The 16,908-nt window shown below is 40.9% G+C and overlaps 2 protein-coding genes across 7 annotated transcripts in view; both read left to right on the top strand.

Annotated features, from left to right (window-relative positions):
• LOC133550699 (protein spire homolog 1-like) overlaps positions 1-2,497 on the top strand; it is a 73,103-nt gene extending 70,606 nt beyond the window's left edge. For 3 of the 5 annotated variants that reach the window (XM_061896689.1, XM_061896692.1, XM_061896693.1), the window contains 2 exons: positions 1,065-1,207; positions 1,266-2,497. In XM_061896689.1, the coding sequence (XP_061752673.1) occupies positions 1,065-1,207; positions 1,266-1,521 (399 nt within the window). In that variant the 3' untranslated portion in view covers positions 1,522-2,497. The remainder of the gene's footprint in view (positions 1-1,064; positions 1,208-1,265) is intronic. The other 2 variants (XM_061896691.1, XM_061896690.1) reach the window with 2 other exon arrangements.
• Positions 2,498-7,804: 5,307 nt separating this feature from the next.
• fam91a1 (family with sequence similarity 91 member A1) overlaps positions 7,805-16,908 on the top strand; it is a 72,964-nt gene continuing 63,860 nt past the window's right edge. Inside the window, exons 1-3 of one of the 2 annotated variants that reach the window (XM_061896685.1) lie at positions 7,805-8,122; positions 9,537-9,621; positions 9,681-9,832. In XM_061896685.1, coding sequence (XP_061752669.1) covers positions 8,051-8,122; positions 9,537-9,621; positions 9,681-9,832 — 309 coding nt within the window. In that variant the 5' untranslated portion in view covers positions 7,805-8,050. The remainder of the gene's footprint in view (positions 8,123-9,536; positions 9,622-9,680; positions 9,833-16,908) is intronic. The other variant, XM_061896687.1, reaches the window with a different exon arrangement.

The following is a 16,908-nucleotide window of genomic DNA, read 5'->3' as shown; positions in this document are numbered from 1 at the left end:
AATGAGCTGACGGGCCAAGTTAACTTACCTGAAGAACTATATAAAATGAGTTGGCGGGCCACATTAAATGGTCTGATGGGACATGTACAATAAAGTAGCAGGCCACGTTTAATGAGCTGACAGGCTACTTTAAATGAGCTGACAGGCCAATTTAAATGAGCTGACAGGCCACTTTAAATGAGCTGACAGGCCACTTTAAATTACCTTACGGGTAAATGACCTGACGGCCAGTTTAAATGATCTGACAGGCCACATTAACTGAACTGACGAGCAATATAAAATGAATTGTGGGACACATTAAATGACCTAACTGGCCAATTTAAATGACCTGACGGGCCATATAAAATAAAATGGCGGGCCACATTAAATGACCTCACGAACCATTTAAATTAATTTATGGGCCAGATTAAATGACCTGATGGGCCAAATTTAATGACTTGATGGGCCACTTAAATGAACTGACAGGCCACAATAATGACCTGACGGGCCAATTTACATGACCTGACGGGCCACATTAAATGACCTGACGGGCCACATAAACTGACCTGACGAACCATATAAAATGAATTGGCGGGCCACAATTAAATGACCTGATGACACACGTAAAATGATGTGGAAGGCCACATTAAATAAGCTTAAGGGCCACCTTAAAAGAGCTTACAGGCCACATTAAATGATCTGACGAGCCATATAAAATAATTGGTGGGCCACTTTAAATGACCTAACAAGCTATTTTAAATGACCTGATGGGAAATATAAATTTAAGTGGCGGGCCACGATACATGTCTTGACGAGCCACGTGTAAAATGGAGTGGTGGGCCACATTAAATGATATGTTGGGCCAAATAAATGTGGCTGGCCACAGTAAATGACCTGACGGGCCACATAAAATGAAGTGGTGGGCCAGCTGGATGAGGTGGTGGGCCACATTACATGTCTTGACGAGCTACATGTAAACGAAGTTGTGGGCCATGTAAACGAAGTTGTGGGCCAGTTGTATGAGGTGGTGGGCCACATTAAAGGAGGTTGTGTGTGCTAAATCCTGCTGCTGGTTGCTACCACAGATGCGTCTGCCCTCCAAGCCGTACTCCACCCTGCCAATCTACACTCTGAGTCCCAGCACGCCTCTGACAGACAACATGGCCGCGTCTCCAGACTCGTCCAAGCAGCCGTTTGGGTCGGCCCAGAACCGAGGCAGCCTGCGCAGGTGAGTCCCAACATTCTGGTCCTGCGAGCGCTCGCCCTCACCTCCACACCTGTGCCAGGTTCTCCAGGGCGGGCAAAGACGAGGACGCCCCGCTGGAGCTGGAGCTGCCCAAGGAGCTGATGGAGGACTGGGTGGCGACGGAGGTGTGTGTGGACTGCAAGAAGTTCATCACGGAGATCATCTCCTCCAGCAGGCGCACCATCACTGCCACCTCCAAGAGGGCTCGCCTCAACCGCCGCACTCAGTCCTTCTACATGGCCTCCTCCAGCTCCCTCACCTTCAGACCCTCCAACATCACCATCAACGAGGTCTAGACCTTCTACATGGCCTCCTCCAGCTCCCTCACCTTCAGACCCTCCAACATCACCATCAATGAGGTCTAGACCTTCTACATGGCCTCCTCCAGCTCCCTCACCCTCAGACCCTCCAACATCACCATCAACCAGGTCTAGACCTTCTCACCATCAACCAGGCCTAGACCTTCTACATAGCCTCCTCCAGCTCCCTCACCCTCAGACCCTCCAACATCACCATCAACCAGGCCTAGACCTTCTCTCCATCAATCAGGCTTAGACCTTCTCAACCAGGCCTAGACCTTCTCACCATCAACGAGGCCTAGACTTTATTGCTGAGGCTTAGACCTTCTGGCCATGGAGGAGTAGACCTGGCCATGGAGGAGTAGACCTGGTTATGGAGGAGTAGACCTGGTTATGGAGGAGTAGACTTGGTTATGGAGGAGTAGACCTTCTGGAAGAAAACACACCTGCACTTTGAGAATGTAGAAGCATGAATGGAAGGAAGCCCCGCCCCCATTTTGTTCTTGTCCAATACCAGCTCAGCACTCAGGAAGAACAAGTGATTGTCCTTTTCTCCAATGCACTGGAGCTCCGCCCCCTCAGGCCCCGCCCCCTTTCTTCAACAATTCTGCCAAAAATGTTGAGATTGAAGTTTGTGTGCCAAATGTTTTGTACAGAATGTTTTTATTTGGCTTTGGTTCCTCGGTCCTGATCAAAACCTGGAAATGAATCATCTCAGATCAAAGATTTGGTCATCTTTTATGATTGTTGCTCTTCTGATTGTTGCACTTGTTCATGTGCCAGCCAACATTTGTCTTTCATGTCTGCTTGTCCATCAAAGACCTTCTTCATGTCTGCTTGTCCATCAAAGACCTTCTTCATGTCTGCTTGTCCTCCAAAGACCTTCTTCATGTCTGCTTGTCCATCTGATGAAGGTCTGCATGCTTTATTCTTGTTGTAGCCAAGAAACTACAAATAAATCGATTCTTTCTTATGTTTGTCACTTCATTTTTGGCAGACGACAGTTGACCTTGCAGGCATTGTAGTGACCTCTGGCGGCAGAAGAAATGTACTGCACTTGACTTTTGTTTCTCACCAGTTTGTGAATCATTGAGCCAAACATGGGACCTCAGAGGCAGTGGACAGGTACCGACAGACTCTGGAGGCAGTGGACAGGTACCGACAGACTCTGGAGGCAGTGGACAGGTACCGACAGACTCTGGAGGCAGCGGACAGGTACCGACAGACTCTGGAGGAAGTGGACGGGTACCGACAGACTCTGGAGGCAGTGGACAGGTACCGACAGACTCTGGAGGCAGTGGACAGGTACCGACAGACTCTGGAGGCAGCGGACAGGTACCGACAGACTCTGGAGGAAGTGGACGGGTACCGACAGACTCTGGAGGCAGTGGACAGGCGACAGACTCTGGAGGCAGTGGACAGGTACCGACAGACTCTGGAGGCAGTGGACAGGTACCGACAGACTCTGGAGGTAGTGGACAGGTACCGACAGACTCTGGAGGCAGCGGACAGGTACCGACAGACTGGAGGCAGCGGACAGGTACCGACAGACTCTGGAGGCAGTGAACAGGTACCGACAGACTCTGGAGGCAGTGGACAGGCGACAGACTCTGGAGGCAGTGGACAGGTACCGACAGACTCTGGAGGCAGTGGACGGGTACCGACAGACTCTGGAGGAAGTGGACAGGTACCGACAGACTCTGGAGGCAGTGGACGGGTACCGACAGACTCTGGAGGAAGTGGGCGGGGTACCGACAGACTCTGGAGGAAGTGGACAGGTACCGACAGACTCTGGAGGCAGTGGACAGGCGACAGACTCTGGAGGCAGTGGACGGGTACCGACAGACTCTGGAGGAAGTGGACGGGTACCGACAGACTCTGGAGGCAGTGGACAGGTACCGACAGACTGGAGGCAGTGGACAGGTACCGACAGACTCTGGAGGCAGTGGACAGATACAGACAGACTCTGGAGGCAGTGGACAGATACAGACAGACTCTGGAGGTAGTGGACAGATACAGACAGACTCTGGAGGCAGTGGACAGGTACCGACAGACTCCGGAGGCAGTTGACAGGTACCGACAGACTCCGGAGGAAGTGGACAGGTACCGACGGGCCAAGTGGTGTGCAGCTTCAGCGGTCGCGGAGGCAAAAACTGGGACATGGGAGGAGTTCGGGGAAGCCATGGGAAACGACTTCCGGATGGGTTCGAAGCGATTCTGGACCACCGTCCGCCGCCTCAGGAAGGGGAAGCAGTGCACTATCAACACCGTGTATGGTGCGGATGGTGTTCTGCTGACTTCGACTGCGGATGTTGTGGATAGGTGGAAGGAATACTTCGAAGACCTCCTCAAACCCACCAACACGTCTTCCCATGAGGGAGCAGTGCCTGGGGAATCTTTGGTGGACTCTCCTATTTCTGGGGCTGAGGTTGCTGAGGTAGTTAAAAAGCTCCTCGGTGGCAAGGCCCCGGGGGTGGATGAGATCCGCCCGGAGTTCCTTAAGGGATGAGATCCGCCCGGAGTTCCTTAAGGCTCTGGATGCTGTGGGGCTGTCTTGGTTGACAAGACTCTGCAGCATCGCGTGGACATCGGGGGCGGTACCTCTGGATTGGCAGACCGGGGTGGTGGTCCCTCTCTTTAAGAAGGGGGACCGGAGGGTGTGTTCCAACTACCGTGGGATCACACTCCTCAGCATTCCCGGCAGGGGCGCCACTAGGGATTTTGGGCCCCATGAAAAGAATATTTACAGGGCCCTCAACACATAATGTCATCACCATTAGGGGCCTCTCTGGGCCCCCCTCCATCATGGGCCCCTAGAATCCGTCTCCTTTACCCCCCCTTTTCGGTGCCCCTGCTTCCAGGTAAGGTTTATTCAGGTGTACTGGAGAGGAGGCTTCGCCGGATAGTCGAACCTCGGATTCAGGAGGAACAGTGTGGTTTTCGTCCTGGTCGTGGAACTGTGGACCAGCTCTATACTCTGGGCAGGGTTCTTGAGGGTGCATGGGAGTTTCCCCAACCAGTCTACATGTGCTTTGTGGACTTGGAGAAGGCATTGGACCGTGTCCCTCGGGAAGTCCTGTGGGGAGTGCTCAGAGAGTATGGGGTATCGGACTGTCTTATTGTGGCGGTCCACTCCCTGTATGATCAGTGTCAGAACATAGTCCACTCCCTGTATGATCAGTGTCAGAACTTGGTCCGCATTGCCGGCAGTAAGTCGAACACGTTTCCAGTGAGGGTTGGACTCCGCCAAGGCTGTCCTTTGTCACCCATTCTGTTCATAACTTTTATGGACAGAATTTCTAGGCGCAGTCAAGGCGTTGAGGGGTTCCGGTTTGGTGACTGCAGGATTAGGTCTCTGCTTTTTGCAGATGATGTGGTCCTGATGGCTTCGTCTGACCGGGATCTTCAGCTCTCACTGGATCGGTTCGCAGCCGAGTGTGAAGCGTCCGGAATGAGAATCAGCACCTCCAAGTCCGAGTCCATGGTTCTTGCCCGGAAAAGGGTGGAGTGCCATCTCCGGGTTGGGGAGGAGACCCTGCCCCAAGTGGAGGAGTTCAAGTACCCAGGAGTCTTGTTCACGAGTGAGGGAAGAGTGGATGGTGAGATCGACAGGCGGATCGGTGCGGCGTCTTCAGTAATGCGGACGTTGTATCGATCCGTTGTGGTGAAGAAGGAGCTGAGCCGGAAGGCAAAGCTCTCAATTTACCGGTCGATCTACGTTCCCATCCTCACCTATGGTCATGAGCTTTGGGTCATGACCGAAAGGATAAGATCACGGGTACAAGCGGCCTGCGATGAGGTGGAGACTTGTCCAGGGTGTACACCGCCTTCCGCCCAATTGTAGCTTAGATAGGCGCCAGCACCCCCCACGACCTCAAAAGGGAATAAGCAGTAGAAAAATGGATGGATATTACTATAAGTTGAAAAAAAAAAAGTTTATTTTTTAACAGAAAAAATCTGGCAGTTTAGTTGCCAGACTTTTACTGTAAAGTATTATTATTTTTACAACATATTACTGTAAATAGAAATACAGTAGCGCTGTTTCATTTTATTTTGGCAGCTCAGCAGCCAGTTTTATACCAAAATAAAATGTGGTAACATAAAATCATCAACCCTGGATTTTGTAGTAAAAAACAAAAACAAAAAACCTGACAGCTCAGTCGACAGATTTTTACTGTAAAAAAATTGTTTTGTTTTTGTCCTCCAACTTCCAGTAATACATTAAAAAAAACCTCCCTAAATTTGACATTAAACTCTATTGGTGATTTTCATAATGTACAATTTGATGGATAACTTGCTTCCAAATCCTAAGTTAAGCAGATACTGAAGTATTTATTTGGATTTTAGCCAACAAAGTTAGATAATATAATATTTCTTGCAATATTGGATGCAATTTTGTTTCCTTGTCAAAGTAGAAAAAAAAAATAGAAAGAAAGTAAATACAAGGTATTCTTAGGAAGTTCTTCTGTCTGTTATAACTTTGTGACATGCAATGCAATTTCACCCATCTTCTTCCGCTTATCCAAGGTCGAGTCGCGGGGGCAGCAGCCTAAGCAGAGAAGCCCAAACTACAATTCACATTCATGAAGATATCAGACAGAAAAGTGACATTGCAAAGAAACATTAGTTCAGTGTTTAAGTGACTTGTCTTTTTAGTAACTTCTTCTTGCTGTGTTCATCTGGCACCGGTGGTAAGCCGGTCCCTGGAATGAATGCCAACATTAAACCCATCCCTGGTGCAAAAGAGGGTGGGGACCACTGTTCTATATAGTTTGGTCTTTATTTGAAGGGACAATGCACAGAAACAAGAAGCTCAAAGACAGACACTCTGGGGAGGTGTCTCAGGCATGGGGGGCCACGGGGAAGACCCAGTCCAGGGGTCCATGGGGAGACTATGTCTTGGGAACACCTCAGGATCCCCCGGGAGGAGCTGGTGTGAGAATGAGATCTTTTTAAGTGTTCTTCCTTAATCCATAGTCATGTTTAAAGTTTGACCTGCATGTTTTTATCTTATGTCTTCTAATAGAGTTATTTTGGCCAGTTCCTTATCTTTTCTGAAGAAGCAGCAGTGGTCCAATCTGGGTGAGAGGGGGGCTGTTTTCGCTCTACGTAAACTGACTCTTTTTGTTTGGATTTAGACCTCTTCTTGCTATGGTTGCGTCGTAAGGGCTGGTCTCCTGAAGCCTGAGTAGAACTTGGTTTGGTGCCACTCGGTCTCCGGGGTCCTTCTTACACAACATATTTGTCATCCAAAACAACTTGGTGTGTTTTTTTTTTCCCCTGAGAGGAAATGAGAGTGTGGGTTTCTCTGCTTAGGCTGCTGCCCCCGCCACCGGACACAATAGCTGCATCTTACCGACATTTTTTCTAGGGTTTCTTTAGGGTTGTTGACATCAAATAGGAATACAAGATAGAAATAATAATTTCATAACCTTTTTGACATCAGGCTCTTTAAAAAAAATGTTTTAAATAAAAAAACAAGTCATTGACCGGAAGTGACGTATGTTGCTAACAATGCTAATGTTAGCTGGTCCTGTGTGGCTGTTTTGTACTTATTTTCATTATTATTCCTCAACTGTTTGTAAATGTCGCATTTCATAAATAAAGGTTTATAACATTCAATATAAATAAAAAATAAAACTGGTGCGCTTCATTGACCGGAAGTGACGTATGTCGCTGACAATGCTAATGTTAGCTGGTCCAGTGCTGTTTTTGTACTTACTTTGATTATTATTTCTGAACTGTTTTTAAATGTTGAAATGTATAAATAAAAGGGACAACCGGTAGAAAATCAATGGATGGGTGGTTTACAAAATAAATAAAAAATAAAAAAAGCTTGTCCCGTGCGCTTCAATAACCGGAAGTGACGTATGTTGCTAACAAAACTAATGCTAGCTGGTCCCTTGCGGCTGTTTTTTTACTTATTGTGATTATTATTTCTGAACTGTTTGTAAATGCAATTCATAAATAAAGGTTTGTAAAATTCAAAAAATTAAATAATTTAGAAATGAAAAAAAAGGCTGGTCCCGTGCTCTTCATTGACCAGAAGTGACGTATGTCGCTGATAATGCTAATGTTAGATGGAGCCCGTGCGGATGTTTTGTACTGTTTTTGTACTTAATATTAATTATTATTTCTCAACTGGTGGTAAATGTTGAAATTCATAAACACATTAAAAAAAACGAGAAAAAAAAAAACTTGTCCCGTGCACTTCATTGACCGGAAGTGACGTTAGTTGTTAACAATGCTAGTGTTAGCTGGTCCCGTGCGCTTCGTTGACCGGAAGTGACGTTTGTCACCACTCGCGTGACGAAGGGCTGGTTCGAAATACAACCCGGAAGTGGACGTCCATTGCCAGGAGAAGCAGGACTTGGAAATATCAGGCGGACTTTGTCGTCGCGGTCATCGAGTGGCGGCGAAAAGGAGGAGGAAGAAGCAGAAGAAGAGAAAGAAGAAGAAGAAGGAGAAGAAGAAGAGAGTCGTCCTCGCCTCAGCGTGTAGCAGCTAGCCGAGCAGCTAGCCAGCGATGAACACGGACGTGGAATTCCACATCAGGCAGAATTATCCGTGGAGCAAACTTCCCGCCAACGTCAAGCAGGTAGCGTGCAAGTCCAGTCGGGGTCCGAGTCACGGACCTCACGTCAATGTCAGCCCCGACCTCTGTCAACACAACAACACCACACATGCAGCTTTTATTTTGAAATCTGCATTCTTCGCAATAACACTCGTCCTCGGTTTTGTTGTCTTCCGGACAGAAATGACATCAAACACTTCAGTTTAGTACTGTGCAGGCCAGCTTTGTTTGTCTTGTTTACATCGAGGCTCTTGGACCAGCGTTTTTTGCACTATGTCTTCAAAAACAGCAGTGTTGATTACATCGTGGGTCTTGGACCAGCGTTTTTTTCCACTATGTCGTAAAAAACAGCAGTGTTGTTTACATTGTGGGTCTTTGACTTGCATTTTTTGCAGTATGTCTTCAAAAATAGCAGTGTTGTTTACATTGAGGATCTTTGACTGGCAGCTTTTGCACTATGTCTCAAAAACAGCAGAGCATTGTTTACATTGAGGATCTTTGACTTGCGTTTTTTCATTATGTCTTTAAAAACAGCAGATAGTTGTTACATCAAGGGTCTTGGACTGGTGTTTTTGCAGTAAGTCTTTAAAAGCAGCAGAGCATTGTTTACATTTAGGATCTTTGACCAGCGTTTTCTGCACCATGTCTTAAAAAACAGCAGTGTTGTTTACATCGGGGCTTTTGGACTAGCGTTTCTTTCGCTATGTCTTTAAAAACAGCAGTGTTGTTTACATTGTGGGTCTTTGACTAGCATTTTTTGCAGTATGTCTTAAAAAATAGCAGTGTTGTTTACATTGAGGATCTTTGACTGGCAGCTTTTGCACTATGTCCTCAAAAACAGCAGAGCATTGTTTATATTGAGGGTCTTTGACCAGCGTTTTTTGCACTATGTCTTCAAAAACAGCAGAGTTGTTTACATCGTGGGTCTTGGACTAGCGTTTTTTTTTGCACTGTATCTTCAAAAACAGCAGTGTTGTTTACATCAAGGGTCTTGGACTAGCGTATTTTTGCAATATGTCTTCAAAAACAGCAGTGTTGTTTACATCAAGGGTCTTTGATTAGCGTTGTTTCACTATGTGTTCAAAAACAGCAGTGTTGTTTACATTGAGGATCTTTGACTGGCAGCTTTTGCACTATGTCCTCAAAAACAGCAGAGCATTGTTTACATTAAGGATCTTTGACTCACGTTTTTTCATTATGTCTTTAAAAACAGCAGAGAGTTGTTACATCGTCGGTCTTCGACTAGCGTTTTTTTGCACGTTGTCTGCAAAAACAGCAGTGTTGTTTACATCGAGGGTCTTGGACTAGCATTTTTTTGCACTATGTCTTTAAAAACCGCCGTGTTGTTTACAGACAGACATTTGTGAAAGTGTTGTTGTCCTGTCTGGTCCCAGAGGACCTTGGTGCTTGACAGGTTGTCCATGGCTCTTGTCCACAGTGTTTGGGGAACTCTCAGCGCGAGTATGAGAAACATGTCCTGCTCTACAGCATCCGCAACCAGCTGCGCTTCCGCAATAACTTAGGTGAGACCTGCGCCAGCTTCCCTTAGCTCAGCGCTGACGGTGTCGCCACTTTCCCACAGTCCGCCACGTGAAGAAGGACGAGCGCAAATACTATGAGGAACTGCTGAAGTACAGCCGGGACCACCTGATGCTTTACCCTTACCACCTGTCTGACATCATGGTCAAAGGGCTGCGAGTCACGCCCTTCTCCTACTACATCGGCATCATGGAGGTGGGTGACATGCTCGCTTTCTTCCACCTAAACAACAAATGTTGGACAATAAACAGCAGTGGAAATAACCAATCAGGTAAGTGATGCTACTAGTGTTGTGTCGACAACAATACTTACGTACCGCTAGCAAAATGTATTTCAATACTTTTATAAATAAATAATGTCATTATTGTTCCATGTAAACAACAAATATTAGCCATTAAAGATGTGTGTGAATAACCAATCAGGTCAGGGTGTGAAGGGTGATGCTACTAGTGTTGTGTCGACACCAATACTTTGGTACCGCTACCAAAATGTACTTTTCTAAACAAATAATTTCATTATTGTTCCATGTAAACAACAAATATTAGCCATTAAACATGTAAACAGGTGCAAAAGTAACCAGGGTGTTCAGTGATGCTAGTAGTGTTGTGTTGATACCAATACTTTGGTACCGCTACCTAAATGTATTTCAATATTTTTCTAAACAAATAATGTCAATGAATGCAGCTGAGATAGGCTCCAGCACCCCCCGCAACCCTAAAAGGGACAAGCAGTAGAAAATGGATGGATGGATTATTGTTCGATGTAAACAACAAATATTAGCCATTAAAAATGTAAACAGGTGCATAAATAACCAGGGTGTTCAGTGATACTACTAGTGTTGTGTCGATACTAATACTTTGGTACCGCTACCAAAATAATTTCAATACTTTTCTAAATAAATAATTGTTCAATGTAAACAACAAATATTATCCATTAAACATGTAAACATGTGCGTAAATAACCAGGGTGTTCAGTGATGCTACTAGTTTTGTGTCGATACTAATACTTTGGTACTTTGGTATTTCAATACTTTTCTAAATAAATAATGTTGTTATAGTTCCACGTAAACAACAAATATTAGCCATTAAAGATGTGTGTAAATAACCAATCAGGTCATGGTGTGAGAGGTGATGCTACTGGGATTGTGTCGATACCAATACTTTGATACCGCTACCAAAATGTACTTTTCTAAAAAGTAATGTCATTGTTGGCTTCCTTTGAACTAAACATGTTAAATTATAATGAAAGAGGAGTGTAAGTAAGATGTTGAACATAAGTACTCCTCATTAGTATGCAGTAACATTGCACTGTCATTTTATTTTGTCAGCATCACTTTCATTTCCTGTTAATATCTGCTTACTTCCTGTTTCAACATATTATATCTACATTTCTGTTCAAATGTAATAATCACTTATTCTTCTCTTCTTTGATACTTGACATTCGGTTTGGATGATCCCATACATTTTGGTATCGATCCGATACCATGTAGTACGTTACATCATTAAAATCTTCATGTGTCCAGGGACATATTTCCTGACTTTATAAACATCTTAGAAATAGACAAAAGATTTTTCTGATAATTAAAAAAAAATATCGATATAATCATAGTAGTATCGGCTAGATATGGCTGTTGTACTTGGTATCATTACAAGTGATAACTGTGCGGAGTAGACCCACCCTTTTGTTTACATTGAGGAGCGCTAGCTTTGCTGTTAGCGGTGAGCTGCTGTATCTTGCTATCCTCCTTTTTCCTGAAGGAACTCTCCTGACGGAATAAATAAAGTACTATCTAATCCAATCTAATCTAAAAATGTAAATAATTATCGATATCGACCGATATATTAACAATATTTAAACAATGACTCCATAACAAAAGCATATCCCCATAGTGAAATAAGAAGAGCAGGGCAGCAGAATACATGTTGCTACATGTTGCTACATGTAACAACATGTAACAACATGTAACAACATGTAGCAACATGTAACAACATGTAACAACATGTAGCAACATGTAACAACATGTAGCAACATGTAGCAACATGTTGTTACATGTTGCTACATGTAACAACATGCAACAATATGTTGTTACATGTTGCTACATGTTGTTACATGTTGCTACATGTTGTTACATGTTGCTACATGTTGCTACATGTTGCTACATGTTGCTACATGTTGTTACAAGTTGCTACATGTTGCTACATGTTGTTACATGTTGATACATGTTGCTACATGTTGCTACATATTGCTACATGTTGTTACATGTTGCTACATGTTGCTACATGTTGCTACATGTTTCTACATGTTGCTGCATGTTGTTGCATGTTGTTACATGTTGTTACATGTTGTCACATGTTGTTACATGTTGCTACATGTTGTTACATGTTGTTACATGTTGTCACGTGTTGTTACGTGTTGTTACATGTTGCTACATGTTGTTACATGTTGTTACATGCTGTTACATGTTGTCACATGTTGTTACATGTTGTCACATGTTGTCACGTTGTTACATGTTGCTACATGTTGTTACATGTTGTTACATGTTGTTACATGTTGTCACATGTTGTTACGTGTTGTTACATGTTGCTACATGTTGTTACATGTTGTTACATGTTGCTACATGTTGTTACATGTTGCCACATGTTGTTACATGTTGCTACATGTTGTTACATGTTGTTACGTGTTGTTACGTGTTGTTACATGTTGCTACATGTTGTTACATGTTGTTACATGTTGCTACATGTTGTTACATGTTGCTACATGTTGTTACATGTTGTTACATGTTGCTACATGTTGTTACATGTTGTCACATGTTGTTACATGTTGTCACATGTTGTCACATGTTGCTACATGTTGTTACATGTTGTTACATGTTGTTACGTGTTGTCACGTGTTGTTACGTGTTGTTACATGTTGCTACATGTTGTTACATGTTGTTACATGTTGCTACATGTTGTTACATGTTGCTACATGTTGCTACATGTTGCTACATGTGCTTTCTGCCTTCATAGCCCAGGAATTATAATCACAGGAAGTTACATTTTCAAATAAAATGTTTTTTTCCCCATGCTGCCTATTTTCCAGAGTTCATAAAAAGATCAACAATTATCAATAGCTTCTAGTGTTGTCCTACTACTAATATTTTGGTACTGCTACCAAAACCATTTTGATACTTTTCTAAATGAAGGAGAAAACATCATTATTATTATTATTTGAACAAAAAAATCTTAACATTAAACATTTGTAGGACACTTACTCTTCAGAGGCAGTCCATCATAAACATGTAGATAATAAACATGTAGATAATATGCATGTAGATAATAAACATGTAGATAAGAAGCATGTAGATAAGAAACATATAGATAATAAACATGTAGATAATAAACATACATAGAATAAACATGTAGATAATATGCATGTAGTTAATAAACATGTAGTTAATAAACATACATATAACAAACATATAGATAATAGACATGTAGTTAATAAACATACATATAGCAAACATATAGATAATAAACATATGGATAATGAACATATCCATAATAAACATGTAGATAAAGAACATGTAGATAATGAACATGTATATAATAAACATGTAGATAATAAATATATACATAATAAACATGTAGATAATGAACATGTAGTTAATAAACATACATATAATAAACATATAGATAATAAACATATAGATAATAAACATATGGATAATGAACATATCCATAATAAACATGTAGATAAAAAACAGGTATATAATAAACATGTAGATAATAAACATGTAGATATTGAACATGCAGATCATGAACATGTAGATAATAAATATATAGATAATAAACATGTAGATAATGAACATGTAAATAATGAACATGTATATAATAAACATGTACATAATAAATATATAGATAATAAACATGTAGATAAAGAACATGTAGATAATGAACATGTATATAATGAACATGTAGGTAATAAATATATAGATAATAAACATGTAAATAATGAACATGTATATAATAAATATGTAGATAATAAATATATAGATAGTAAACATATAGATAATAAACATGGATAATGAACATATCCATAATAAACATGTAGATAAAAAACAGGTATATAATAAACATGTAGATAATAAACATGTAGATAATGAACATGCAGATCATGAACATGTAGATAATAAATATATAGATAATAAACATGTAGATAATGAACATGTAAATAATGAACATGTATATAATAAACATGTAGATAATAAATATATAGATAATAAACATGTAGATAAAGAACATGTAGATAATGAACATGTATATAATGAACATGTAGGTAATAAATATATAGATAATAAACATGCAGATAATGAACATGTAAATAATGAACATGTATATAATAAATATGTAGATAATAAATATATAGATAATAAACATGTAGATAAAGAACATGTAGATAATGATCATGTAGATAATAAACATGTAGATAATAAATATATAGATAATGAACATGTAAATAATGAACAAGTAGATATGAAACATGTAGATAATAAATATATAGATAATAAACATGTAGATAAAGAACATGTAGATAATGAACATGTATATAATACACATGTAGATAAAAAATATATAGATAATAAACATGTAAATAATGAACATGTAGATAATAAAGATGTAGATATTGAACATATAGATGATAAACATGTAGATAATGAACATATAGATAATAAACATGTAGGTAATAAACAAATCCATAACAAACATGTAAACAATAAACATATAAATAATAAACATACCCATAATAAACGTATCGATAATGAACATATAAATAATAAACATATAGATAATAAACATATAGATAATAAACATGTAGAGAATAAACACATTAATAATAAACATATAGAAAATTAACATATCATTATAAAAAGTATCCATAATAAACATATAGATGATAAATAATAAATATAGATGATAGTACTGACTATGATTTAGAATGGCAGTACTACAATAATACTGGTTTACTGTACTACAATAATACTGGTTTACTGTACAACCATAATAACTGCTAGTATGAATTCAATATATAATGTACATTCTTTGAAGAGTAACAATAATTATGTTGTATTGTATTGTAAAAGTCTTCTATTGTCAGCCATGTTGGCTGAGAAACAACATGATGCTGTTATTAATGGTGGCAGTCACACAAACATGATGCTGTTATTAATGGTGGCAGTCACACAAACATGATGCTGTTATTAATGGTGGCAGTCACACAAACATGATGCTGTTATTAATGGTGGCAGTCACACAAATAACATGATGCTGTTATTAATGGTGGCAGTCACACAAATAACATGATGCTGTTATTAATGGTGGCAGTCACACAAACATGATGCTGTTATTAATGGTGGCAGTCACACAAACATGATGCTGTTATTAATGGTGGCAGTCACACAAACATGATGCTGTTATTAATGGTGGCAGTCACACAAATAACATGATGCTGTTATTAATGGTGGCAGTCACACAAACATGATGCTGTTATTAATGGTGGCAGTCACACAAACATGATGCTGTTATTAATGGTGGCAGTCACACAAACATGATGCTGTTATTAATGGTGGCAGTCACACAAACATGATGCTGTTATTAATGGTGGCAGTCACACAAACATGATGCTGTTATTAATGGTGGCAGTCACACAAATAACATGATGCTGTTATTAATGGTGGCAGTCACACAAACATGATGCTGTTATTAATGGTGGCAGTCACACAAACATGATGCTGTTATTAATGGTGGCAGTCACACAAACATGATGCTGTTATTAATGGTGGCAGTCACACAAATAACATGATGCTGTTATTAATGGTGGCAGTCACACAAACATGATGCTGTTATTAATGGTGGCAGTCACACAAACATGATGCTGTTATTAATGGTGGCAGTCACACAAATAACATGATGCTGTTATTAATGGTGGCAGTCACACAAACATGATGCTGTTATTAATGGTGGCAGTCACACAAATAACATGATGCTGTTATTAATGGTGGCAGTCACACAAAAAACATGATGCTGTTATTAATGGTGGCAGTCACACAAACATGATGCTGTTATTAATGGTGGCAGTCACACAAATAACATGATGCTGTTATTAATGGTGGCAGTCACACAAACATGATGCTGTTATTAATGGTGGCAGTCACACAAACATGATGCTGTTATTAATGGTGGCAGTCACACAAATAACATGATGCTGTTATTAATGGTGGCAGTCACACAAATAACATGATGCTGTTATTAATGGTGGCAGTCACACAAATAACATGATGCTGTTATTAATGGTGGCAGTCACACAAATAACATGATGCTGTTATTAATGGTGGCAGTCACACAAACATGATGCTGTTATTAATGGTGGCAGTCACACAAATAACATGATGCTGTTATTAATGGTGGCAGTCACACAAATAACATGATGCTGTTATTAATGGTGGCAGTCACACAAACATGATGCTGTTATTAATTGTGGCAGTCACACAAACATGATGCTGTTATTAATGGTGGCAGTCACACAAATAACATGATGCTGTTATTAATGGTGGCAGTCACACAAATAACATGATGCTGTTATTAATGGTGGCAGTCACACAAACATGATGCTGTTATTAATGGTGGCAGTCACACAAACATGATGCTGTTATTAATGGTGGCAGTCACACAAATAACATGATGCTGTTATTAATGGTGGCAGTCACACAAACATGATGCTGTTATTAATTTTAACTGTCACACAAATAACATGATGCTGTTATTAATGGTGGCAGTCACACAAACATGATGCTGTTATTAATGGTGGCAGTCACACAAATAACATGATGCTGTTATTAATTGTGGCAGTCACACAAACATGATGCTGTTATTAATGGTGGCAGTCACACAAATAACATGATGCTGTTATTAATGGTGGCAGTCACACAAACATGATGCTGTTATTAATGGTGGCAGTCACACAAACATGATGCTGTTATTAATGGTGGCAGTCACACAAATAACATGATGCTGTTATTAATGGTGGCAGTCACACAAACATGATGCTGTTATTAATGGTGGCAGTCACACAAACATGATGCTGTTATTAATGGTGGCAGTCACACAAACATGATGCTGTTATTAATGGTGGCAGTCACACAAATAACATGATGCTGTTATTAATGGTGGCAGTCACACAAACATGATGCTGTTATTAATGGTGGCAGTCACACAAACATGATGCTGTTATTA

Source organism: Nerophis ophidion, linkage group LG04, assembly GCF_033978795.1.
Source record: "Nerophis ophidion isolate RoL-2023_Sa linkage group LG04, RoL_Noph_v1.0, whole genome shotgun sequence".
Classification (NCBI taxonomy): Eukaryota; Metazoa; Chordata; class Actinopteri; order Syngnathiformes; family Syngnathidae; genus Nerophis; species Nerophis ophidion.
This window is presented reverse-complemented; position numbering and strand designations above follow the sequence as displayed.